General features: G+C 39.6%; 1 protein-coding gene across 5 annotated transcripts in view; it reads right to left on the reverse strand.

Annotated features, from left to right (window-relative positions):
• LOC148853034 (yacP-like NYN domain protein) overlaps positions 1-26,872 on the reverse strand; it is a 69,426-nt gene that overhangs the window by 36,345 nt on the left and 6,209 nt on the right. For 2 of the 5 annotated variants that reach the window (XM_088945512.1, XM_088945511.1), the window contains 5 exons: positions 24,082-24,153; positions 23,888-24,012; positions 23,613-23,773; positions 20,861-20,930; positions 16,172-16,226 (listed from right to left, as the gene is read on the reverse strand). In XM_088945512.1, the coding sequence (XP_088801638.1) occupies positions 16,172-16,226; positions 20,861-20,930; positions 23,613-23,773; positions 23,888-24,012; positions 24,082-24,153 (483 nt within the window). Of the gene's footprint in view, positions 1-16,171; positions 16,227-20,860; positions 20,931-23,612; positions 23,774-23,887; positions 24,013-24,081; positions 24,180-24,315; positions 24,557-26,872 lie in introns of all 5 variants that reach the window. The other 3 variants (XM_088945509.1, XM_088945514.1, XM_088945513.1) reach the window with 3 other exon arrangements.

Here is a 26,872-nt window from a genome sequence, read left to right on the forward strand (position 1 = left end):
GAGATTAGATGCAAACCAGAAAATGAACAAACAAGAGAGGAAGAGAAGAGAGAGCTGGCGGCAATGAGTGTTAGAGAGTAAGAGGTTCGAACATAACCCCTCTCTAACACTCTAAACATCTTATTAATAAGTTAATCTTTGACAAATTACAGAGAGGCCCTTGAGTGAGCAGGAAAATACAAAAAACAGAATATTACAGAGTATGGGCCCAGAATAAGGCCCACAACAGAGAGAAACATAACATAACATGAAATGACAGTCTATGGGCCATTCGGCCCATCTTCTCTACAAAACCCTAACCTTGCTCTGATACCAAGTAGATGTTCAAGACTGCTATCAGCCTTGAACCCTAATAGATTTCAGGTTTGAAAAAGGAGAAAAAGGTATAGAGGAGAGAGGAGAAAGAGTAGAGAGAGAGCAGCAGAACACAAGAATTGAAAGGAATGACAGAATCTGAATATTCTGCCGCCGCCACTTCTATTTAGTATTTATAGGTTATGCTAATTACATGAAAGGACAAATCTGCCCTTGGTATTTACATAACACATAAAACAATATAAAACTGATATATAAATAACAACTGGAATAACAGATTGACCATCAGCTAACCCTAGGATGACTAGGGCACATTCTACCCTACGGACAGAGTGGGACCACAGCTGTGGGGCCCACATCAGTGTTCTCTACAGTATTAAATCATACAGAGGTGTTAATGCAAAGAGAACATATGCATTATGACTTGGTTCTGCCTTACGAGTCAGATAATTCTCTCACTGAAAGCAAATATAATCTTTAAAAAAGGGTGACAGATTACTACATCAAATTTGTAAGGCCTTGTTTGGCATCACTCCGGAGGATCGATTCTTTCTGATTCTATCGGTCTTCCAGATGAGAAATGCACTTGGCAACTTTCAATTCGTTTTTATTTCCAATCTGAAGTGAAAATATGGGCAGAGCAGGCGTTTCTCAACAGTGGAAAAATTTTGCTCCAAACAATTGAGATTCATTGGAGTGCTAATTCTCACTATGTCCTCCCTTTAAAAACCAAACACATATGCCATATTTACACGTGAGAGAAGGAGTGAAATAGTAAATTTACACAAAAATAAAACATATTTTGATCAAAACCCCAAAGACCCATCATTTTTTCCTCATTTCTTCCCCCCACCCTCTACTACGGCTAAGTCTACTCTTGAACCACACTTGGACGACAGTATAACTCTCAGGTATGCATTTTATTTTTCACTTTTTTCATTTTCATTATGAAAATGACTATTAATGACCCGTTAAACTGTTTAGGGTCTACTGATCAAAACCCTAGACTGATTGTTTGTTCATCTCCTTCTTTCCCCCACCATCTCTAACGGTTGACTCTACTCTCCAGTGGCACTTGGACAATGTCAATCTCCCAGGTAGGGATTTTTCATTTTTTTTTGGTAAAAGGTAAGGTAATTTATTCATCAAAGAAAACATTACAATAAAGCCCAGGCTATTAAAGGCTGCCTGGGACCACCTCAGACTACAATCTCATCCAAGACTGAGAACAAAACAAAAGATGCAAATTCTTATGTTTAAATTCCTCCGTCACCGACACCCAAGACAATAACTTGCCCACAGCTCTCTACACTATTTCACCTGGGCTTTTAGCTTAACGACAGAAAATTCTGTTATTTCTCTCAGTCCAAATAGACCAAAGCACAGCTGCCGGAGTGGTGTTCCAAACCAACTTTCCTTTCTTGCTGATGCCCTCAATACTCCAACAGTTCAGCAGCTCCTTCACTGAATTTGGCATTAACCAACTAATTTCCAAGGACTTAAGAAAGTGCCCCCAGACATAAGAAGAAATTGGGCAATGGATACACAAGTGCTCAGTAGTTTCTGCAAGAGTACCACACAAGCCACACGAAATATCCAGAATCTGAATTCCACGTCTCTCCAGATTAACTCTAGTTAGACATTTGTCTAGAACCATTGTCCAAACCAGAAAATTAACCTTTGAGGGGCTAGTTGAATTCCAAATCTGCCTGGCAGGAAAATTCTCCTGACCTGAACTAACCAACTTGAGAAGCATAGATTTAACAGAGAAATAACCATCTGCATTCCATTTCCAGCTCCATTCGTCCTCCAGACTTAAATCAATCATCTGATTTTGAAGCAAACCCAACAGAGCTGCATACTCTTTCACCTCCCAAATTGCCCAATTGTTTCCAACATAGCTTCAAAGCTTTTTAAGCGAATAGTATTTAAGGGAATACCCGCTTGATTGGGATGGGAAATAGAGAGAGGAAGTAAGTAGGAAGATTGGAAAGAGTACTCTTAATCAGTTATCAGTGTCACTCTGCCCCCAAAAGAGAGATATTTTGCCTTCCAAAAAGCCAATTTTCTCTCCATTCTCTCAATAATTGAAACCCAAGTCGCAGAAGAAGAATATTTAGCCCCAAGAGGTAGCCCCAAATAATTGACCAGGAGATAAGCAGTTTGGCAAGCCATCACTTCTGCACATTCTTCTAAGTTTGGAACAAGACCCACTAGGATGATCCAGTGTTTTGAAAGCGAAAGGCGCACAAAAAAGCGATAGGTTCCAAATGCGCCTGAGGCACAAGGCAGAAGGCGAGGCGCACGCCTTTTAAAAAAGGCGCACAAAATAAAAAAAAAACTAAAAAAATAGAAAAAAAAACATGTAGAAATTCTAAGAAATCAGGAAAATATCAAAAAACAAATTAATTACTTAATTATTAGCTCCTATTTTTCTGTGAACAAGAAGAAGAACTGAAGAAGGAGAAGGAGAAGAAGAAGAAAAGAAGAAGAAGAAGGGGGCGGGTGGAACCCCTGTTTTCTGTGTAAGAAGAAGAAGGGGGCGGAGCCCCTGTTTACTGTAAAAATATTTCAGAAGAGAAGGGGGCGGAGCCCCTGTTTTACTGTAAAAACATTTCAGAAGAAAGACAATGAAAAAAAAAAACAAGTAACAAGAGTGGGTGGAGCCCCTGTTTTTCTGTGAACAAGAAGAAGAACTGAAGAAGGAGGAGGAGAAGAAGAAGAAGGAGAAGGAGAAGAAAAGAAGAAGAAGAAGGGGGCGGGCGGAACCCCTGTTTTCAGTGTAAAAAGAGAAGAAGAAGAAGAGGAAGAAGAAGAAGAAGGGGCCGGAGCCCCTGTTTTACTGTAAAAATATTTCACAAGAAGAAGGGGGTGGAGCCCCTGTTTTACTGTAAAAATGATTTTAGAAAAAAGACAATGAAAAAACAAGAGTGGGCGGAGCCCCTGTTTTTCTGTGAACAAGAAGAACTGAAGGAGGAGAAGAAGAAGAAGAAGAAGGGGGCGGGCGGAACCCCTGTTTTCAGTGTAAAAAAAGAAGAAACAAATACTGAAATACCTGATGCTGATTGCTGAAAGCCTGTTGGTCGTCCGACTAAGAGATGACCTCTGAATAGAACGTCGAAGGTGGCTGATTGATTGAGAGATGGCCTGGACTTGTTGATCCAAGAAGAACGTGGGGGCTGAGGGCTTGAGACTACGACTGATACTGGGAGTCTGAGAAGCCTCGCATGGCAAGTTTTTTTCTCTTGAGAGGGTCATGACTTTCTTTTGAATTTGCTATACCATATCCAACCATTTTGGCACATAAAAGGAAATAATCTATACATAGATTAGGGGGAAAGTGGGTCTCCCTGCCTTAAACATCTAGAACTACCGAAAAATCCCGTCGATTGGCCATAAATTAGGATAGAAAATTTTGGGGTCTTAACGCATACTCTGATTCAGTTTCTCCATTTCTGCCCAAAATTCATTTTCTCCAATACCAGGTCCACGCAATGCCAGTTAACATGATCATATGCTTTCTCAATATCATGTTTACAAATTAAACCTGGGCTTCCCTCTCTTCTTCTAGAGTCTAGCAGTTCATTTGCAATGAGTATTGAATCAACCATCTGTCTTCCTGGAACAAATGCACTTTGGTTACTAGAAATAACACTGCCTAGCACACCTCTCATTCTTTCTGCCAAGACTTTAGCCAAGATTTTGTAGAAACTGTGCAGGAGACTGATAGGTCTAAAATTCTTAATATTTACAGCCCCCTCGATCTTTGGGACGAGAGTAATAAATGTAGCATTCAAACTTCTTTGCAGTGATGCATTTGTATGAAATGCCTGGAACACCTTCAACAGGTCTTTCTTCACAATATCCCAGCATTTTAAATGAAAAAGGTTTGTAAGCCCATCCGGCCCAGCCAATTTATCACATTCTAACTTCTTGACTATTGCCTTTATTTCCTCTTCTGTAAAGGGTTTCTCAAGCCAAAGTTTCTGATCTTCATTCAACTGCTTGAAAGGAAGATCAGAGGGAAATGGCCTATGGGTCCAGCTCTCTTTATAGAGTTTTGTATAGAAGAAGGCTGCTACTGACTTAATCTCTGAACATGATTCTCCACTCCTATCCTCCCACACCACCTTGTTGATTGAAGAAGCTCTTGCACGGGCATTTGCCATTTTGTGGAAAAACTTCGTATTTTTATCACTCTCCTTTAGCCAAGTGGTTTTGGCTCTTTGTCTCCACTTCATCTCTTCCTTTACAGCCAACTTTTCATAACTGATTTTTGCATTAGTTCTTTTTAATCTCAACTCTTCAGTTAAGGGACCCACCTCTTCAGCTCTGTCAATCTCATCAATGGTGCTCAATAAAGCTTTCTTTTCAGTACCCAATTTCATTTTATTCTCCAAATTCCAAATTTTTAACTTTCCCTTGATGGCACTTAATTTTTTTGCCAAAATAAAAGAGCTAGAACCCTCCACCTGAAACTCATTCCACACAGAATTGATCAATGGAATAAGCTTGTCCTCCTTAAACCAGGCATTTTTCAAGTTCAAAAGGCGCATTGATTTTCTCACAATGACCACAAACAAGCTGAATAGGACTGTGGTCAGAAACCGGTTTAGGGAGGGTGACCTGCCTAAAATCAAGAAAGAAATCATCCCAATTTGAGAAAACCAAAAATCTATCCAGACTCACCAGGGTGGGGTTTACTTGATTATTGGTCCAGGTGGATCTGTTACCCTGAATAGGGACATCCATTAGCTCCATATTGTTGATAAAGTCAGCAAACAAATTCATCAACCCTGTTCTTCTACCCCTTATATTTTTCTCTTCCACCGATACAGTCGCATTAAAATCACCGCCAATGACCCAAGGATGATTCAGTGAATCTCTCATATCTGATAACTCCTCCCAGAAAGCCGCCCTAAGATTTGAATCTGCTGGCCCATAAACATTTGTAACTTGGATAACTATGCCATCCTGTAACTTCATAATTAAAGAGATTGAGAAATTTCCAATTCTGCTGGAAACAAGGCTACAAAAACCACCGTCTTTGAGATCTCCAAACCCATCCTCTCTTTTTGAACATGTTTGTTCATTCGACTGTCAATCTTTCATCTTTGGACTGACGGCAAAGTTTCAGGCCAAATGCAAATTGAGAAGAGAGACTCCCCAGCCACAAGTAGCCAGCTCCTCTGGAGAATCATCTATTTCCAAAAAATCACCACATGCATTCCCCAATTGTTTTGATCACACTCAGACACCAAAGAATCAGAGGAAGACCAAACACCCTAACCCAGATAGATTCCGAGCAATCAATATCCTCACTTGATTCCGGATAGAAGCAACCTGCGCTGGCTCCCCACCAATTAAGAAGAAGGCGATTTCTCCCAATTTCCCATGGACCATTATCGAGGATCCATTCTGCATCAGATGATACTTCATCTTCTACATCTCAGATCAAGAATGACATTGCAAATGTTGACTGAAGAGAAAATTCAGCATCTGATGTCCTCAGCAATCACCTCTGCATTCTTTGCTTTCAGCTTGTCTGGTAAGTGTACCTATTATTGTGCCTCTCCTAGTCATCTCTGGATCATAGATTCTAGTTCTTCCAATCATATGATGGGAGCTACTTGTGGTCATTCAACATACCCTATCCTTATAATAAGCACATTGTTATAGCTAATGGTGAGAAACTTGATATTGTAGGTTGTAATGCTCTCACCTTATCTACCTCTTTCTCTTCCCATTCAAGTTACCACAAACCTTATTTGTTCCTAGACTTACCACTTACCACTAATTTAATATCTGTTGGTCAATTTGTTGAACATGGTCATACGATCAGCTTCTCACATGATGGTCATTTGGTACAGGGCCAATGCAATGGGGACGTGAAGGGGAAGGGGTGTAGACTGCGACAACTATTCGCTTTGGAATTTGAGAAGAACCCTACTTCTCCAATAACTAGTTCTTCTTGTTTTCTTTCTACTACTTTTTTTGTCTTGTAATAATGGTTAGAATATTTGGCATCATCATTTAGGCCATCCATTTGCAAAGAAATTTGATTTACTTATTTTTTTGATAAACAAGACTAGACTTTAAGATAAGACTTTACAAGCATCCCTTAGAGAGGCATGAGATGCTACCTCTCTATAAAAAGCAAAGAGCAAAGAAAATATAATGGAGACCAAAACAATACATCCCTATTCACCCCTTGCTTAGCCAAAGCATCAGCCGTCCCATTTGCAGATCTCCTCACCCACTGTCTCCTGAGATTCATATACCTAGTAAGCCACTTAAACTTCTTCGTTTCATTTCTGTAGCACCAGGTTATAGAGTCCGGGTCCTTTAGCCAGCCCACCACCACTTTTAATCCCCTTCTATCACCAAATTTGCTAACTGTAACTCATTGGCAATCTGCACCCCTTGTAATGCTGCCAGTAACTCTGCTTTGAGAGAGTCACCCAAGCCCATGGGGCTGAAAACAAGGCTATAAGTTTACCTTCTGATTCTCTCAACACCCCTCCTATACCCGAGGGGCCTGGATTTCCTTGGCTGCTCCCATCGAAATTCAGTTTAACGAAGCCTTCAATTGGAGGTGACCATTGCATCTCCACACGTTCCTTTCTTGAAGAGCTTTTCGAAATTACTTCCCAATTCCTCCAAATATCATCAACGGAGAATTGGGAGAACAACTCCAAAGTCCTCACCCAATGGACCACCCTGACCATTGCACAATCCCTAACAGCTTCTTTGCTTCTCTCTTTACTTGAGAAGATCCTAGCATTCCTTTCTTCCCATATAGTCCACACCATAGCTGCTCTAACACATCTCCACATTATTCTTCCCCTTTTTTGGGGCCACGAAAACAAAGAAGGGTTGAATAGCATATTGACCTCCAATGGTGAAGTCCACCTGCACCCAAACAAAGAGAAAAAACAAATCCAAATCTCTACAACAAGAGGACAAGAGATCAGTAGGTGATAGCAACTCGCATTATTAGGTTTACACAGTAAGCACCAATTAGGAGAGAGACAAGAATTAGGCCTTTTCTTTTGTAACATATCTAGAGTACTAATCTTCCCATGCACTACTTCCCAACAAAAAGCTCTTACTTTGTAAGGAATGGGTCTACACCAGAATTCTTTAAAGGGAAAGAACGGAGGGTCTGAAGAGATGCACAAAGTCTTAAACATAGAGGCACAAGAGAACAAACCCTTAGGATGGGGGCCCAAATACACTTATCAAGTTTATCAGGGTCTATATTGACATTTTCAAGTATTTGTAAAAGGTCCGAACAAGCTGAAACTTCACTGTCTCTTAGACCTCTACAAAAGCCAAAGTCCCAATTGGGGCCCACAGGGAGTAAGGGAGGAACAATAAATTTAGGCACACATTCATTTTTATACAGGGATACCAAATATAAGGTAGGAAAGAGATCCTTCAGCACACTAAAGCCAACCCAAGTATCCTCCCAAAATTTAACAGAAGCCCCAGAGCAAACATCATACCTGACAAACCAAAGTAGAAAAGGTAAAGTGCGATGAATGGCTTTCCACGGAGAGGCCAATGTGGCCCTGTTAGATACTCCTACATCCCAACCTCCCATGTATGCTTGCTATTATTTTATGGCACAAACTATCTCTTTTCTCCAACCATCTCCAAATCCATTTTCCAAATAGAGCCGAGTTTTTATTATATATATTTCCAATGCCTAAGCCACCCTCTTGTAGACTTCTACACACAACCTCCCATTTAGTCAAATGATCTTTCTTTCCATCACCTGGCTCCCATAGGAAATCTCTTATTACCTTCTCAATTTTTTTTAGCCTCCTTTTGGGGAATCCTAAATACTGACAGAAAATAAATTGGTAGATGGGCAAGAGTTGATTTATTCAAAGTAATTCTTCCTCCCAAAGACATATAACTTCTCTTCCAAGATGCCAACTTTTTTGCACACCTCTCAATAAATGGATTCCAAAACCTGCTTTCTCTAGGGTTTGCTCCTAAAGGGAGGCCAAGGTAGGTCAAGGACCATCTAACTATGGGACAATCTAAGGGGTAGGCAACAGAGTTTAGTTCCCCTTCCTCCAAGTTGATTCCCGCTAAACAACTCTTTTCAAGATTAATTTTCAAATTAGAAGGTAACTCAAATTTCCTCACCACTTCCTTCAAATTCCTCCCACACCTTGCTCACCCCCTTCACAGAAAATTATGATATCATCTACAAACTGCAAATGTGTCACTGAGACCAAATCCCTTCCAATCTTCCACCTTTCTATTACATTCTCCCTATCAGCCTTTGAGATCATTCTACTAAACACATCAGCTACTAGGGTGAACAAAAAAGGTGAAAGAGGATCACCTTGCCTTACACCTCGACAAGCTGGAAAGAAGCCTCTCATTGCCCCATTAATAGAAGAGTAGTGACATGAATTAATGCAACCAAAAATCCAATTGCACCATCTCTACCCAAACCCACAATTCTTCCTTATATCATCAAGGAAATTCCAGTCTACCAAATCATAGGCTTCCTCCATATCCAATTTGCATATGAAACCTTTCTTCCTCGATCTTTTTATATCCTCCACACATTCGTTAGCAAAAAGAATTTGATCAGTTATTTGTCTCCCTTGGATAAAGGCCCCCTAATTTTGACTGATTATGGCTAGAAGTACTACTTTAAATCTCAAAGATAGAACCTTAGCCAAAATCTTATAGATGCTTGTTACTAGGCTAATGGGTCTAAAGTCCTTTGGATGGCTAGCATCAGTCCTCTTTGGAATAAGGACAAGAAAGGTTGCATTCACCCCTCAACTCACAATAAACCTCTCCGCAAATTCACTGAAGACCTCGCAAATCCATCTGGCCCTGAGGCTTTTGATCTATTAATTGAGAAAACTGCCTTCCTTATTTCCTCTTCAACAAAGTCTTTAGTCTCCACTTGGGGCCATGTTACCTCTCCAACCATTTCTTATACAAGATTGGAGGAATTCTTAAGATAGAAAGTTACACACATGTTGATTGGGTTGGCCCCTTCTCTAACAAAAGATCCACTACAGAGTAGAACCATGGCATACACTACATGCTGATTGGTTGAAGACTCTTTTACAAGAGATGGGATACTCAATTGACAGCCTTATGAAGTTGTACTGTGGCAACCAAGCTACAGCCCACATTTCTTCTAATCCAATTTTCCATGAGAGAACAAAACACGTAGAAGTTGATTGCCACTCTGTAAGAGAAAAGGTGCTTAGTGGAGTGATAAACACAACACGTGTGAATTTAGGGAATCAGTGGGCAGATTTGTTTAAAAAAGGGTTGAGCCGGGGAAGAGTGGATTACATATGTAACAAGCTGGGATTATATGACACACTCACCATCTTGAGGGGAGTGTTAGCATTGACAGTCAAGAGGGTATTTTATCCGGTAATCATTCATGGAGAGTGGGAGACGAGAGAGAGAAAGGGAAGGAGAGGAAGATACGATTGAGAGAAAAAAGGAAAAAACCCTTTCTGGCTGCCGCCAGTTCATTATGTATCTTAACTTAATAAAAAGAATAGAAATTACAAGTATGCCCCTGGTGGCACACCCTAGAAACAAACTAATAAAAAAGAAGGAAAAATAACTAACTGACAGTATCTTAAGAGGACAACCTACTAACGACAACTATAAAGTAACAATTAAATAAGCTTTACAACATAGCCTTTATACTCTGTTATTAAAAGTTGCATTGTTTTTTTAATCTGAGTTTAAGTTATGTGTCCTATTATTTGTTGAAATAATTTAGTTGTTGGTGTAAGGGTTGGCTAGTTAAAACGTTTTTTATTTCTAATTTTTTACTTCTATTATGTCTATTATTGTACTCACTTATAGCAGGGGCACAAGGGTCTTTTCCCTTCTTATTTCTGCCGCCCTATATATATTATAATAAAAGCTGGCACCGCCAGCACTGTTACATTGCCAATCCCTTCTCTTCGCTTCTCCCTTCTCTCTTCTTCTTTTCTCTTCTCTTCCTCTTATTTCTGGCCGCCACACTGTCAAGATGGTATCAGAGCGGGAATACTGACTGAGAGAACAGATCAAACAAACTTCACTGAGAGAATAGATCGAACAGACTTCACTCTCCCAACTTGCTGAATCTGGGCGGAACAGAGATCTGAATCTGGACTGAGGAAAACTGATCTACAACTGGTACAGTCCTTCCTTTTTTCTCTTCCTTACCCTCCTTGGTCGTGTACCAAGTGAAAGAACCAAATGAATCTGGGCTGCTGAATGCTGTCAGATCTTTATACCTCTGTTTTTTGGGATCACGTGATCCTATTCCATGGTTAAGGCGACTGTAGGTCAAGGATGACCTGTTATCTCAATTATTTGGCTTGATTATAAGTGTTAAGGATCTCTCCTGCTGATTAATGTTCTTAGACATTCTGGAAGGCTGGGACTGTTAAACCGTACAGGTCTGAAATCTGCCAAAGATTGCCTTTTTTTTTGTCCTGAAATTGGTACTGTTTGTGCTCAGACTGTTTTCAAACCCAAGTGTGTGGGTGTGGACTGAGTCGAGCATTTTTTTGTGGAGTAAGGAGGGGTCCTAAGTCCGGTGTTTGGGACTGATTGTCTGTTTTGACCATGTCATCTGAGAATTCTGCTACTTCAGAGATTTCAGGGAGTCACAACGGAGTGAGTGGGGGAATGGATATGAGTTTCCCCATGGCTGTTATTCCCTTTGATGGTCTGAACTACCTTGAGTGGCCTAGGCGAATAAAACTCTACATCACTGCTAGGGGGAAAATAGGATACATCAATGGGAGAGTGAAGGAACCGAAGTACGGATGTGCTGAATATGATAGGTGGAACCAAGAGAATAGTATGGTGATGTCTTGGCTCTTGGTTTCAATGCTGCCACAGGTAAGGAAGACTTTTATGTGGGCTGAAACTGCTTGTGAGATATGGGAACAAGCGAAGTCCACCTATTCAGAGCAGAGACACTATGCCAAGATATATCAACTGCAAGCTGAATCCTCTACTTGCAGGTAGGGGGAGAGGAGTCTCTCGATGTACTATTCTGATTTAACATCGATATGGAAAGAACTTAATCACTATCAGAATGTGAATTGGAAGTGTGATGAAGATGCAAAGGCATATAAGTCACTTGTATCTCAGCAACGGGTATTTGCCTTTCTCCTAGGGATGAATCCTTCATACGAGTCCATCAGGGTGCAGATCTTGGGTAGTAAAGACTTGCCATCAGTATAGGAGGTGTATGCCTTAGTGCAGTCAGAAGAGAGTAGAAGAAGTGTGATGAATTGTGTAGAAGAGGAGTCAATTGCCCTAGCTGTCCGGGGAAAATCAGATACAAATGTCGGAGGTATTTTTAAAAGTGTGACTCTCAGAAAAAAACAGATGACAAGAGTAAACTTTGGTGCACTCACTGCCAGAAGACACAACACACGAGAGATACATCTAGGTTTACCCTATGCGATCTCGAGATGAAGTGCCAAAAATTGTGAATGACTAGCAACGCATGGTGTTCACTCAGTTCCAAACGGAAATCCATATCTTCCAGTCAGACAATGCAAAGGAATACTTGCATAGTTATCTCACGGAGTTTTTTGCTTCGAGTGGGTCACTCCAGCGAAGCTCTTGTGCCAGGACACCCCAACAAAATGGTGTTGCTGAACGAAAGAACCATCACCTTCTCGAAGTAGCTCGTGGCTTATTAGTTCATAGGAATGTGCCAAAACATTTTTGGATGGATGCAGTCTTGTGTGCTACATACATCATCAACCACATGCCCTCTCAGTTACTAGAGTATAAGGCCCCACATCAGCTTTGTTTCCTACAACACCGTTGTCCACCATTCCGATGCGTGTTTTTGGGTGACGTTGCTTTATCCATAACCTGTCCCCTACTCAAGGAAAGCTTGATCCTCGGGCTATTCCCTGTGTTTTTCTTGGTTACCCTTTATCTTAAAAGGGGTATCGCTACTATGATCCTACCTCTCGCAAGTACTATGTCTCCATTGATGTATCCTTCTTTGAGAATCAACCTTTTTTCTCGGTTTCTCCTCAGGGGGAAAGTAGGGTTGAGGAGAAACAGGCAACTCAAACTCAACTACCTCATTTACCCAATCCTCCTCCATTCCGGGTTTTTCATCGTCACCATAAAAGCCAGCAGATTTCAAGAGTCGTGGAACCTGACACTATGCAACCAACATCATCGGATTCACCCGAGGCAGATCCATCTCATCAGCCAGGTACACTTGCTCCCGTTGATATATCTGCTCCTTTAAATGTTGATTCACCCGTCATCAATGATCTTGATATTCCTATTGCTAAGAGAAAGGGTGTTAGGTCTTGTACCACTAATCATCCTATCTCTAATTTTGTGTCCTATGATCATGTTTCACCTTCATTCCGTGCATTCTTCTCTTCTGTGGACAGTGTCCCCGTTCCTATGAATGTGGCAAAAGCTTTGTCTAAACCTGAATGGACAGATGCAATGCAGGAAGAAATTGATGCTTTACACAAAAATGGCACTTGGGAGTTGGTGGTCCTGAAGGGAAGGAACCAGTGGATTGCAAGTGGGTGTTCACAGTGAAACACAAGGCTGATAGAATTGTTGAAAGGTACAAGGCTAGATTGGTAGCAAGAGGCTTTACACAAGTACATGGAGTGGACTATGCAGAGACTTTTGCTCCAGTAGCCAAGATGAACTCTATCAGGATCTTTCTTTCATTGGCAGCAAATCTTGACTGGGAACTTCACCAATTGGACATCAGAAATGCTTTCTTGAATGGTGACTTGGAAGAGGAAGTGTACATGACCCAACCTCCAGGATTTTGTACCAAAGGCAGTGAACAAAAGGTGTGCACGTTAAAAAAAATCTTTATATGGGTTGAAACAATCACACTCTATTTGTGAAAAGAGGTGAAGGGAAAATTGCAGCTCTTATTGTGTATGTGGATGACATAGTGATCACGGGAGATTGGGAGGCTGAAATACGGAGACTAAAAATATTCTTAGCCACTCAATTTGAGATGAAAGATCTAGGCCCCTTACGTTATTTCCTTGGAATTGAAGTTGCCCGCTCTCACAAGGGCATCTTTATTTCCCAACGGAAATATGTACTAGATCTACTAGAAGATACAGGCAAGTTGGGGGTAAAACCAATTGACTCACCAATAGAATCTAATCATCATCTAGGAGACAGTCAGGGAGAGTTTTTGAAAGATGTGAAGAAGTTCCAAGGATTCGTAGGGAGACTTTTGTATGTCTATGACCAGGCCTGATATTGCTTATGCAGTGGGTGTCCTTAGTCAGTTCAAGCACAATCCTAGGACAAATCACTTTGAAGCTGCAGAGAGGATCCTGAGATACCTCAAGAAGTTTCCCAAAACTGGTTTGTTGTTCCAGAAACATGGTCACTTAAAGGTGGAAGTATATACTGATGCAGATTGGGCAGGAGCAGTCAATGACCAAAAGTCTACCAGTGGGTATTGTGCCTTTGTAAGAGGAAACCTGCTCACATGGAGAAGTAAAAAACAAAGTGTGGTGGCTAGATCTAGTACTGAAGCAGAGTATAGAGCGATGTCTCATGGGGTTGCTTAAATCATGTGGATAAGAAATCTGTTAGGTGAACTGTGTTTTGCAGTGAGCAATCCTATGTCACTCTACTGTGACAATAAAGTTGCCATCAATATTGCTGCTAATCTAGTCCTACATGATAGGACGAAACACATTGAAGTGGACAAGCATTTTATTAGAGAGAAACTTGTAAATGGAGAAGTGTGTACTCCATATGTCAGCTCAGAAGAACAACTTGCAGATATCTTCACCAAAGGTCTTCATCATGTGCGGCACAAAGATTTGTGTGACAAGTTGGGCATGATTGACATCTATGCTCCAACTTGAGGGGGAGTGTTGAAATAATTTAGTTGTTGGTGTTAGGGTCTGTTTGGCTTGTTAAAGCGTTTTTTATTTCTATTTTTTTACTTCTGTTATGTCTGTTATTGTACTCACTTGTAGCATGGGCACAAGGGTCTCTTCCCTTTTTATTTCTGCTGCCCTATATATATTATAATAAAAGCTGGCACCGCCAGCACTGTTACATTGCCAATCCTTTCTTTTCTCTTCTCCCTTCCCTCTTCTTCTTCTCTTCTCTTCTCTTCCTCTTATTTCTGGCCAGCCACACTGTCAAGATAATTAATTAGGGACAAAGAGTCTTTGTACACAAAGTCCATAACATATAAATAAGAAGGTTGTCAACTCAGAGAGGGTGATTTTTCTCTCCAGTCGTTTCTCTCTATTCTCGTCCTCTTCTCTTTCTCTCCTTCTCTACTCTTTTCTCTTGTTTTTGACCTAGAACTGAACCAATGCTAACAGAACTATTAACACCTCTACCACAGTAACCACCCAAAACTTGCAGCTTCTAGTTTGACCCCCCATTAGCATCAATCTTGCATAACTGCTGAAGTGTTGCAATTTCATCTTTGATCTCTATTAAACCTCCATAGAGGCATCCAATTTTGAAAGACGTCTTCCATCAACAATGAAAGGGCGGGCCAAGAACTATGATATTGACACTCTACAAACCATATAGAGGGTTCAAGTTACATGTCAGACACAATCTAGAGATCAATACTGGACCCAATGCAGAGCTTACAACTTTTGCATTGAATACCCTGAGAGTTGTTATTTGTGTCCTACATTGTATTCATTTTATCAAAAGGATGTAGCAGTTTCTCTATTTTGATCTCCTATTTCTCCTTGACTATAGTTTCTACTGTCACCCAATCCTCAACCTCCATCTTTGTTGTTACCAGATACCTCTTTGCCTATCCACATTTGTTACCATCAGTACCATGCTCGCGTTGATATCTCTTCTCCCTGTTTCATCTCCTATGGCATTTTTCCATAACTTCCATCCTTTTAACTCCAAAGCTTTGGCATTATATTGTTCTTTCTTAACAATTATTGCCTGCAAAACATCTGCCATGTTTCTCCACCTAGGCTTTCCTCCCACAGGGTATGCATATATTATTTACCTTTTTTCCTTGCAAAAAAATTCTGTTAGGGAGAGGTAGCTCCTTCTGTTGTTCTACCTCCTTTCTTTCATATATTTTTTACCAGGGCCCTATTACTCATTTTGACACCCCACCTCTGAACTGCAAGCAATGCCCTATCAACTAAACCAATGAACTACACAACTATCTTCCCATCAAGTATTACAGATCCTTTCCCAACTTCACATTATCTTCATGCTTTCTTGAATCTGCTCACTACCTCCTCAAACACAAAGGTTTTTGCTTCAATCTCTTCAAACACCAAGAAATGCATACAAATTTTACTTTTTACAAGAATTTAATATTTCAGCCAATTCAAATACCCTGCCAATAAACCCAAATATCCATCAATAATTATTAACACTATAAATTTTTGGAATTTAAAATACATTCATCAAAATAGTAATTCAAAGATATATGAATATGGTGACTTTCTGCAAACAAGAACTGTACCTTAAACCCATGATGTGCTCAAGAAATGAAACCGAATTTATATTTAGATATTATACAAAACCAAAATAGATTATTAAATATTTTTCACAAAAGAATATCAACTATATTGTACAACATCAATGTGTTGTACTGAATTGATAAACACAGGATATGCAACAAAACCTCAGGATTTTTTGTGATTTCATTGTCCTATTAATAGCACCTGAAGTTGAGACTTATTAACAGATATGTCTGATCAACTAATAATGTTTTAGTCCTTGATCATATACAATAGTTCAAATAATGTGAAAGTGGAAGTATTCATCAAATACAGTATTGCTTGTGCTTTTATTCAAACCTTACCTCTTTCTCAATCCAAGAATCAGCACATGTCTCAGCTGAGAAGATGATATCAATCCTGTGACATTAAAAAATAGGAAGGAGATATCATTACTCATGGAAATATTAAATCTAATCCATTCCAAGTTTTCAATCTAAGCACACTTCAGTCTTGATTGTTTTATGTAATTAAATCAGAAAGAAATAGTTGCAGAACAAGTAGAGAAGTAGAGAGAAGAGAAGAGACACTAGGAAGAAGAGATTGTGGGGTTCTCCATAGGGTTACCATCTTTTATACTTTATGTAATGTGGTGTTTATGCTGTTTATATGCTTCTTTTATAATCAGGGGTAAATATGTCCTTTTACCCTCTTTTATGGTCGCCCTAATATAATAATGCATGGGGCTGCCTTCCACACCATCTTTTCTGGCTTTCAGTTCTCTGTTCTCTTCCTGTCTTCTCTTGGACTGCTTGATTCCCTTCATGATATCAGAGCAAGAGATCTGATCAGACCAGGTTTAAGCTTCTTTTTTTTTTATCTTTTCTCTCTTCTGTTTGTGGGACTGCAAAAGGATACTGTACTGATCTGATCGAGGGTTCCACTCTTCTCTTTTCTTTTCTCCTATGTTAGACAATGTATGCCCTCAGCTCCAACAGAAGTGATGTAAACTAATATTTGTTATTGAATAAATTCAGTTCATTATTATTTCATGTGTATATGTTATGTTTTAGTGTAATACCCCTTAAGGTGAACATTATGAGACTTATGTTAGCTTAAAATGTTCTCAACCGAATGACAAACATGGGGAGTTTATCATGCCAAGGCTGACACTCTTATGCTGCTGAAATGATGGAGTAGTTTGTCTCAACTACTCAACTTGGACCTAAGGTACGATGAAAGGGTGTTTGACAAACACTGAATGGGACCATTTCCAATTTAACCCTAGACCTTGGAGATAGATGGGTAAAACTGGAAAGTTGCATTTAATCACCTAACTTGATAATGATACGACACTAGGTGTTGGATTGATCTGCTTTTGATATGCCAAACATTGAGATCATTTGGGGTCAAATACATGGGTATGTTGGACGAGATTGGAAAGATACTTTAGTGAGCAATCATTGTGATAGGATCAAATACTTTGCCAGACAAAAAGAATATCCCAATAACACTTCTATATTAGAAACCTAAAACTACCATAGTGGATTTCAACATGTTCTGAAATCGTTTGCCAAAATGCATTTATACTTATAAATAGTTTTTTTTTTATAAAGAGTTTGCATATGGCTTTAATCCTGTGATCTATTGAAATGTTTGCAAATAGGGGCACTTTTGTAATTTTTGCATGTTTAATGAAAAGACCTACAGTGTAGGTTGAGAGCAAGGATATAATAGTTCGTATTCTTCCTCCTACTTTCTCCTTGCTTTCTACTATGTAAGAGAGGTTTCCTAACCTTTTCCCTCCTTTTACCTCTTCTTTTTCTACTTTATTCACGAACTTTAATATGATACCAGAGCTATGAGCACGTTGGTTACTGTTCACGCCTCTGTTTTGCACCCTAGGAGTTGAGAACTCCTTTTCGAGAAAAGCTGCTAAAAGGACTGAAAAGGATTAGTTGTTCCTTAGAAAAAGAGGCCTTAGTGCCTTGAGTATTAGGTTCTTTGCCGTAGTACTAGACATAGTACAGGTATGTGTATTGAGTTTGGCAGTTTTGTGACAGTGTATAGTGTTTGGTTTGGTGTGTGGTGGTGTGGGAACTCACTTCCTATGGTGTGTGGAGTTTCTTGATACTCTATAAGGTTTTGTAAGCCTTTGTTTGTTGGATTCTAGGGCTGCAAACAACTGTAGAAAGGTACTGTTGTACCCGTATTTGGGCTAAAAGTTGTTGTAGTGTGCTTTCCATTTTGTGGTTGGTGATTAATGTTCTTCTTTTTTGTTTGGTGTTTTACTCTTCCTAAGGCCGCCTCTAGTAATAGCTCCAAGCCCTCTGCAGTAGTGCAATCGAACTTTATGAATACCCAGCTAACCACCGTTAAACTCAACGGTACTAATTATGTACCATTGGTTAAATCCGTGGAAGTTTCTTTGACTGCTAGAGGGAAGTTGAAATATGTTAAGGAAGATCAACCCAAGAGTGGGTCTGAGGGGTACAGTGAATGGGTGCAAGAAAATGCTCAGATTTATGACTGCCTTATGGAATAGTATGGAAAACAACATTAGTATTAATCTCATGTTTCTGGACACTGCCAAGGAAATTTGGGAGCATGCCCAACAATTATACTTAGGATAGGATAATGTGACAAGGATCTATTAGCTATATCAGGATTATTTTTCTCTCCAACAGGGTGATAAGAGTGTAGAGGAGTATCATGCTACTCTGAAAAGTTTACAGAATGAGTTGAATGTTTACCAACCTCTCTCCCCTAATTTGAAGGTACAACAGGCTCAAAGGGAACATTTAGATGTTGCAAGGTTCCTGTCATGACTAAGATCGGAGTTTGAACCTATGAGAGATCAAATTTTAGGAAGTAGTGATCTTGCTTCCCTTTACGAGGTGTTTTCTCATATCTGTAGCACATGCCAACCGCACAATGATCATTCTACTACTTTAGAAAAGTCTACCTTAGTGTCAACCAGAGATGGTGGTGGAAGGGGTGTTAGGGGGGGAGGTACATTTAGAGCTGTCAGTCGTAGTTTTAGAGTTGGTCGTGATGAAGTGGCCGAAAAGATATATACGGCAAAAGAGAGGATTAGAGTGCCCAGGTGTCTTTTACCTAGGGAGGAGTTGTGCGTATCTTTTCAGGTAGAAATGAGTCCCTTTTATAGGTTCTAGTGGTCAGAGCCCTCTTGTAACGGGCTTGAGATTCCCACGGAACCATTTCTGCATTGTTGGGCACATTAATGTGTCGGTTACGAGATCTATGCGAAGGTTATGATCTACCCGAGTAACTCTGAGGCGTATGATGCGGTAGGCCAATCTAACAGTTGAGATATCAGCGCTGCGAGGATCTCAGCTTGGTAGCGCACTGCTGGAATGGGTTAGGGGGCTCTTCCTCGCAAGTTGCCTTGGATTCCTACAGCTCGGCCAGCTTCTAGGACAAGTCACCGTAATCTTATGGGATCTACTAGTTCGGCCTTGCTGAGATGGAAGTTGGCCTGGACGAGGTACTCCAAGCTAACTTGCCGAGCTAGTTTGCTTACTCAACGCCGAGATGTCACCCGAAGGCCACGTGTCGATATATGATTGGGAGGACCATATTACCCCTCATCAATTGCCCCCCACTCTCGAGCCAATGTTAGCTCGGCGAAGGGAGTAGTTCTCAGTAAAGATAATTGGTCCGATTGGTTTGCTCTTTCTTGACCCGGGCCATCTGCTATGACCCTAAATCCCATCAGACTAGAATCTCCCGAAATGTAATTTTTCTTGAAAATATCTCTTTCTTTCAGCATATTATCAAATCTCCTGCTCCTTCAATGTCCATTTTGCAATACTTTGAGCCTTCAGGTCCTCTAGAAGCACCATCTCTTCTTCAGTTGTTACACCAAACATACTTCCGAAAGTGGGTAGCTGCTCTAGTTCCTATGCTCCCAACCTCTGTCTCTTCCAAAGCATGGTTCTTCATCCACTCCAAGCCTTGTAAGTATTCCATCTCCTTCTATTACCAGACCTCCTGACCTTACATCATTCTACTAAAGTTTCCAGACCTCCTGATCACTATGGTTCTCCTTCAAACCATAGTTCTTTCTCTATTGTGTCATCTGTCATAGATATTCCCAAATCCTACCAGCAAGCCACTGCTCACACACACTAGAGAGATACCATGGACTCTAAGATTGATGCTCTCTTAGAAAATGATACTTGGGTGCTAGTCTCTTCTCCTAATTCTTCAGTCATTGGAAGTCGGTAGGCGTATTCAGTTAAATTGAAGTCTGATGGTAACCTGGACAGATATAAGGCTAGATTGGTTGCACAAGGGTACAAGCAAGAGTATGGAATTGACTATGAAGAGACATTTGCTCCAGTTATCAAGATGACCACAGTTCGTCTTCTCCGTGCTATTTCTGCTGTGAAAGGTTGGGTTATCCATCAGACGGGTTTCAAAAATACTTTCCTACATGGAGATTTAAAGGAGACAATTTATATGAAACCCTGATGATCCACATCTTGTTTGCTGACTCAAGAAGTCCCTTTATGGTCTCAAACAGGCTCCCCGTGCCTAGTTTGAGAGATTTAGATCTGTTATTACTGATGTTGGATTCACTCAAAGCCCCTTAGACTACTCTCTTTTCACTAGTTTTGTCCCCAAAATTCTTTTCAAGCAATACACCTTTGTGGAATGCTCTATGACCATACCTTAAGCTCGATTTTCTGTATGTGCACCACTGATTTTATGGTTTTTTTATCCTTTACAATTTTTTCTTTTTGCATATTAGAAGGATATTATTTCTCAATCCTATATGATGCAAGCTGTAGAATCCTTGCTAAAATATCCACTAGTAACTGCTCATTCTTTCCCAAATTCTTTTGATAATGTAAGAAATGCTAGTTTTTAGATACCAATGAAATAAAATGAGATTGAAAAGCCCCCATTAGAAAGGGAAAAAATGGACAACTTGACAAAATGAGTATAACTTCATGATATATTAATACAAGAAATAAAGATGGAGTTGTTCAACAGCTATCCAATTAATAATAGGATCAAGGCAGTACCCAGCAAAATTTTCCTTATGAGTAGGGAGTCCAGACATCATAGCATCAAAGACGACCACCACTTTTACCTCTGTAAATTTTTCAATGACAATATGAGGTGGCTATACTAACAAGTTGTTAATAAACTAAGTATTTAATAATAACCTTTTCAATTATGAAGTAATCATTCTAAATTATTAGGAAAAAAATGGAGAAAAGTTTATTGGGGACAACCCAAAAAAACTAAGTGGCATTGGAATTCACATAATCTATGAAATGTGATAAAAGATTTGGGATCTGTGCAGAAAAATTGTTTCCTATGGCTTAATGGCTTAAAAAATATAAAACACTTCAAGTGTACAGCTATAAGAACAAAAATACCAAGCTGAAACAACAACACAAGATTTTTAGGGATTTCAGACCTGAACCTAAAGTAGAACTCCCCTTGGAACAGTTCTGCTACAGTAACAATGGCATGAAGCTGGCCTATCGCGTGGACACACAGCAATAGAGGGATTGGAAGGTGCGAAAATGGGTTTGCTCCTCCAAACCCAAGCTCGCAATACTTGAAAACTCTAGTTGGGACTGACCTACAACTCAAACAAGAGAGAAGAACCAAAAAGACCCATATAAAAACAACCCTCTGCATTTTTATAAAACTCAATGGCTTGCTTGATAAGCCAATTAAAATATTTATACATAAGCCCAAAAAATATTTCCCTTTCATCAAGAACTCCTTCTTGACAGTATGGTCGGCTAGAAATAAGAGGAAGAGAAGAGAAGAGAAGAGAGGAGGGAAGAAAGAAGGGTTTTGCAATGTAACAGTGCTAGCGGCGCCATCCTTTATTTTAATATATATAGGGCGGCAGAAATAACAAAGGAAAAGACCCTTGTGCCCCTGAGTACAATAACAGACATAACAGAAAGAAAAAACGAAATAAAAAACACTTTAATTAGCCAAACAGGCCCTAACATCAGCAACTAAATTATTATAACATTACTTTAACACTCCCCCTCAAGTTGGAGCATAGATGTCAACCATGCCCAACTTGTCACACAAATCTTTGTGCTACACATGATGGAGACCTTTGGTGAAGATATCTGCAAGTTGTTCTTCTAAGCTGACATATGGTGTACACACTTCTCCACTTTTAAATTTCTCTCTAATAAAATGCTTGTCCACTTCAATGTGTTTCATCTTGTCATGCAGAACTGGATTAGCAGAAATATTGATGGCAGCTTTATTGTCATAGTAGAGTGACATAGGATTGCTTACTGCGAAACCCAGTTCACCTAACAGATTTCTTATCCACATGGTTTCCGCAACCCCATGATCCATCGCTCCATACTCTGCTTCAACACTGGATCTGGCGAAGAGTCCTACCATACAATTTCAAATGTTCACGGAAGGAGTTGATGATATATTCCTTAGGGTCAGAACTGGGATGTCTCTCCTGAGTTACCGAAGGACTGGTCTCTGTCAACGCCATATTATCTAAGTTATACCTTTTTTTATTCTGCTGACCTGGTTTCTTGCCCTAATCAAGTGCTAACTTCTTACCCAAATCCTGTGTCCATTTAGGTTTTCCATGGAGATCCCAACATATATCTTTTCGTGTGTCGTGTCTTCTGGCAGTGAGATTAGTAGGTGGTAATAACTCTCGCTGTTTTGCAGATTTGCATAGAATGCACCAATTAGGGGGTACACAATGAAAAGGCCTTCTATTTTGCAAATTACCCAAAACAAGCCTTTGAGATGTGGGACCCAAACGGGAAGAACTGAGGTTGCAACGACAAACAAAAAGAATTGAAAAAATAAGCAAAAGAGAAAAAAACCTTTGAGATGTGGGACCCAAATCCCTTATTTGGTTTAGAGGGGTCCAAACAAACTTTCTCAAGAGTAGACAACAGAGTTGCAACCTCTTCAAGCTCACCATCCATGAAACAACAATCCCCAAATCTCTTTCAGTTGCCTTCCTAGCTCCAAGATGGAAAACTGCATATCGCCCTCAAACCTGCCCACCAAGCAATGGTCAAGGTGGGATCTTTTCCCCTCATCCCCATTCCCATCCATCACAATATAAACCACCTCCCCCCCCCCTCCCCCAAAGGAAGCACTTTTCTAGGTTTCACCACCACTATAAGAGATTTTCTAGGTTTCACCAACCTAGAAAATTTTCTAAGAATAAAAACATACGAAGACATGACGAAACCCCATCACTACCAAGCAATGTTAGCCAGATATGGCTAGAGACAGTGTATGATATGGAATTCACTCTAGAAATTGAGGTATCCAACATGATACAGCACCCTTGTATAGGTATACAGGTTTCATAGCCTAGTAACACCACCATTCTCCTCTCTTAGACCACCATCAACCAATCTAATAGCCATGAGCCTATGGTCTTCAATCTGCCTTTCCAGCTCTAGTTAAAGTTATTTCTTTCAGATGGAACACAAAAAACGAAAACAACATGCATCATAACATGATAACTCTAAATGCAGAAAGAAGCACTTATAACCAACCAAAAAGAAATAAGAGAAATCAACATAATGCAAAAGCCAGTCCTGATAGGTTGTCTTTAATTATTAGGTGGGTGACTAGTTTTCCCTTGCATGTCATATTTTCCATACACCGAAATATACAATTGGTTTTCCATGAATCATGGAACAAGGCCCTTATCCAGTCAGGAACAAAGATGACATAACACCATATTGACACTTTACAAAGCTCTTTATCAAGTCAAAGTAAGCAACCATATGAAGTGCAAACCTCTCAGTTCACTGAATGTTATCAGTTCATCGATAAGCTTTTGCCGAGCAATATCAAGTCTGCCATTTATAAAATGCTTCTTCAGCTTTGCCCAATAGCCACAGACATTGTACCCATCAACAAGTAAGACAGGGACTGCAGTGTCCACACCCTGGTTTGTACTGAAAGTGAGCAAAAGTGAAGCTTTAATTGGCCAGAAAGAAATACAGAAAGTAATTGGACAAAATTAAAAGTATATCTACTTCATTAGAAATAGACAAAATTTGGATAGTTACTAGTAAAGGGTCATCGTAGGATCTCGATATAGATCTGTGTCTTCAGGAAGTTCTTCTTTCTGCACCTTCTTTCTGCGGTAACTAGTAGCAGGCTTAGGTGTACTGGATTTTCTTTTTTGGAATTCCTACAAGAATTATATCATATAAATGAAGATCCCAAATAAACTAAATTCAGTGTTTGGATACTAACCTACCTTCCATAACTTTAAGAACTGCAAATTCTGCTTGACATTTGACATAATCCTTGGTGGGTTTTTATCAGAACCCTAGCAGAACATAGCTTGTCAACACTCTGAATCCAACAAAAATTTCAAAGAATCCTTTTTTTTGATAAGTAAAAAAGAAAATTCATCACCTTCAAAGAATCCTTTGACAGATATAATAATTCTTATTTTGGAATAAAACAAAAACAGAGATCTTAACATTACCTTCTTCAAAGAGATAAAAACAAGATAACCAAGTGCATGACCTTTTAGTTGGTACCACAACGCCATACAACAATCTGGGGCCCCATGATTGCCCATAAATTGAGAGGTCAGGACCAAGCATTCAGTGGGTTCCATATCTTTGTTTGACTAGACCTAACATATCTTATGCAATAGGAGTGATGAGCCAATATATTCATGACCCCAGGACTTCTCACATTCAAGCTATTAACAGCATCCTTACCTATTTGAAAACATGCCTTGTTAGGGGGATGTTATACTCCAACCATGGACATTTAAATTTTGAGACTTACACAAATGCAGACTGGGTAGTGTCTATGGATGGTAGAAGATCTACATTTGGTTACTGTGCCTTAGTTGGAGGTAATGTGATTCTATGGAGAAGCAAGAAACAATCAATAGTTGTCTGTTCTAGTATCAAGGCAAAATACAAAGCAACGGCTCATGGAGTGTCTGAATTACTTTGGTCAAAGACCTTGTTCACTAAGATGGGCATCCAAGCAGATACTCCAATGAGACCCTATTTTGACAACCCAGCAGGTAGCAGCTATAAACATTGCCCATAACCCAGTTCAACATGACCGTACAAATATATTGAAGTGAACAAACATTTTATTAGAAAGAAGATAGCTAGTGGTGAGATATGCCTACCCTTTGTAAGGTTGGAAGACCAAGTAGTTGATTGTCTCACTAAATATGTTTACAATCCACAATTTCTTAAAAGCCTAGACAAGCTAGGCATGATTCACATATATACTTAGCTTGAGGGGGAGTTTTGAGAATATAAAGGACAAGGGGCTTTTGGTCTTTTTCTTATCTATTTGTATTTGAGCACTCAAGTGAGGGATTTCTTCTAATGTTTTCTCAAGATATAAATATCAAGGTTGAGGGTGTGAACAGTAACACACTCCTCTCATTCGTAACTGGCTCTTCCTCTTCTCTTCTCTTCTCTTCTCTTTTCTCTCTCAACCAAATTCTAAATCTTAAAACTTTCACCTGCTAATCTCCTATTGTTTTGCAGCAAGTATTTGGGACTCTTTTTCCTTATTTAGATGCAGATGGACTCCTCTAGATAATTTGCTCAATTGTTTAGCCCTGTATTCTTTTGTTGAGGCCTACACCATGGGTATACGAAATAAGAAACCTTGATGTAGATTGGGTTAAACTTAAATGATGATATACATTCTACAACATACACATTTGTTGGTGGTAATTTGGTTTCCTAGTAGAGAAAGAAGTAACTAGGTTTTTTTCTTTTTTCATTTTTCTTTTTTTTTTTTTTTTTTGAAAAAGTAAACCATGAGAAAGAAGTAACTAGTTGTGAGTACAACAAGTGCTGAATCTGAATATAGCCATTCCACATAGACTTTCTCAGCAACTTTTGTTATAAACTTCTCTAGGTGATCTGGGAATCATGTCTGAAGAACCTATGTAATTGCACTGTCAAAATTATAAGCAATATAGCATATAATCCAATTCAGCATGATTGGACAAAGTATATTCAAGTTGATCGACTGAATGCCAGCTTGTCTATGTGCTTAGAAAAGGCATTGTTAAACCTAAGTTTGATAGTCTTTTAGTCAAGGTAGCCAGGTATGTATCTATGCTCCTTTTGGGAGGAAATGTTGACTTATAGCTGGTTTACAAGGGAATTATTGTAAACCAGTTGTGCTCCCTAGATTATAGACTTCAGGTAAGGAGGGACCTCCCTAGATTATAGACTCGGGAGCATCTGAGCATATGACTAATGCCCCTACCATTTTCAGTTCCTATCAGTTGTGCTCTGATAGAGACAGAGACACTATAGCAGATGGTTCACATATGCCTATTGTTGGGAAGGGGACAATTAGAGTGACCAATGATATAACTCTATCCTTTGTTTTACATGTCCCTAAACTTCATACCAACCTACTCTTTGTTAGTTCTTTGACAAAAGATTTGAATTGTTCTGTGACCTTTCTTCCTGGTAATTGTGTTTTGCAGGATCTGGAGTCAAAGAAGATGATTGGGAGAGGTCGTGAAGTGAATGGAATCTACCTTCTGGATGAGATTCCGAGACATCAGGGCCACCATGTTAGCAGTAGCAGTAGTAGTTGGTCAGAGTCAATAAACCAGATTACGCTTTGGCACAATCACTTGGGACATCTTTCTTTTAATTCTTTGAAATGTCTTTTCCCAAAGTTGTTTGAATCTGTTCAATTGTCTACTTTGGAGTGTGAGAGTTGTCAATTAGGAAATCATTGTAGACAGTCTTTTAAACCAAGTAATAAAAGAAGTACCTTTGCTTTTAATATTGTTCACACTGATGTATGGGGGCCATATCAAATCCCTTCCATGGGAGGATTCTGTTACTTTCTCTTGTTTGTGGATGATTATACACGATATTCTTGGCTATATTTGATGAAATCATGTTATGAGGTTCCTAACTTAGTACGATAATTCCACTAGATGGTTCTCACACAATTTGGAGTGAGAACTAAGGTTTTTAGATCAGATAATGCCAGAGAGTACTTGGAGAAGAATCTAACCACATATCTCT

This window comes from Nelumbo lutea, chromosome 5, assembly GCF_056320005.1.
Source record: "Nelumbo lutea isolate HS-2025 chromosome 5, American lotus-T2T, whole genome shotgun sequence".
Lineage (NCBI taxonomy): Eukaryota > Viridiplantae > Streptophyta > Magnoliopsida > Proteales > Nelumbonaceae > Nelumbo > Nelumbo lutea.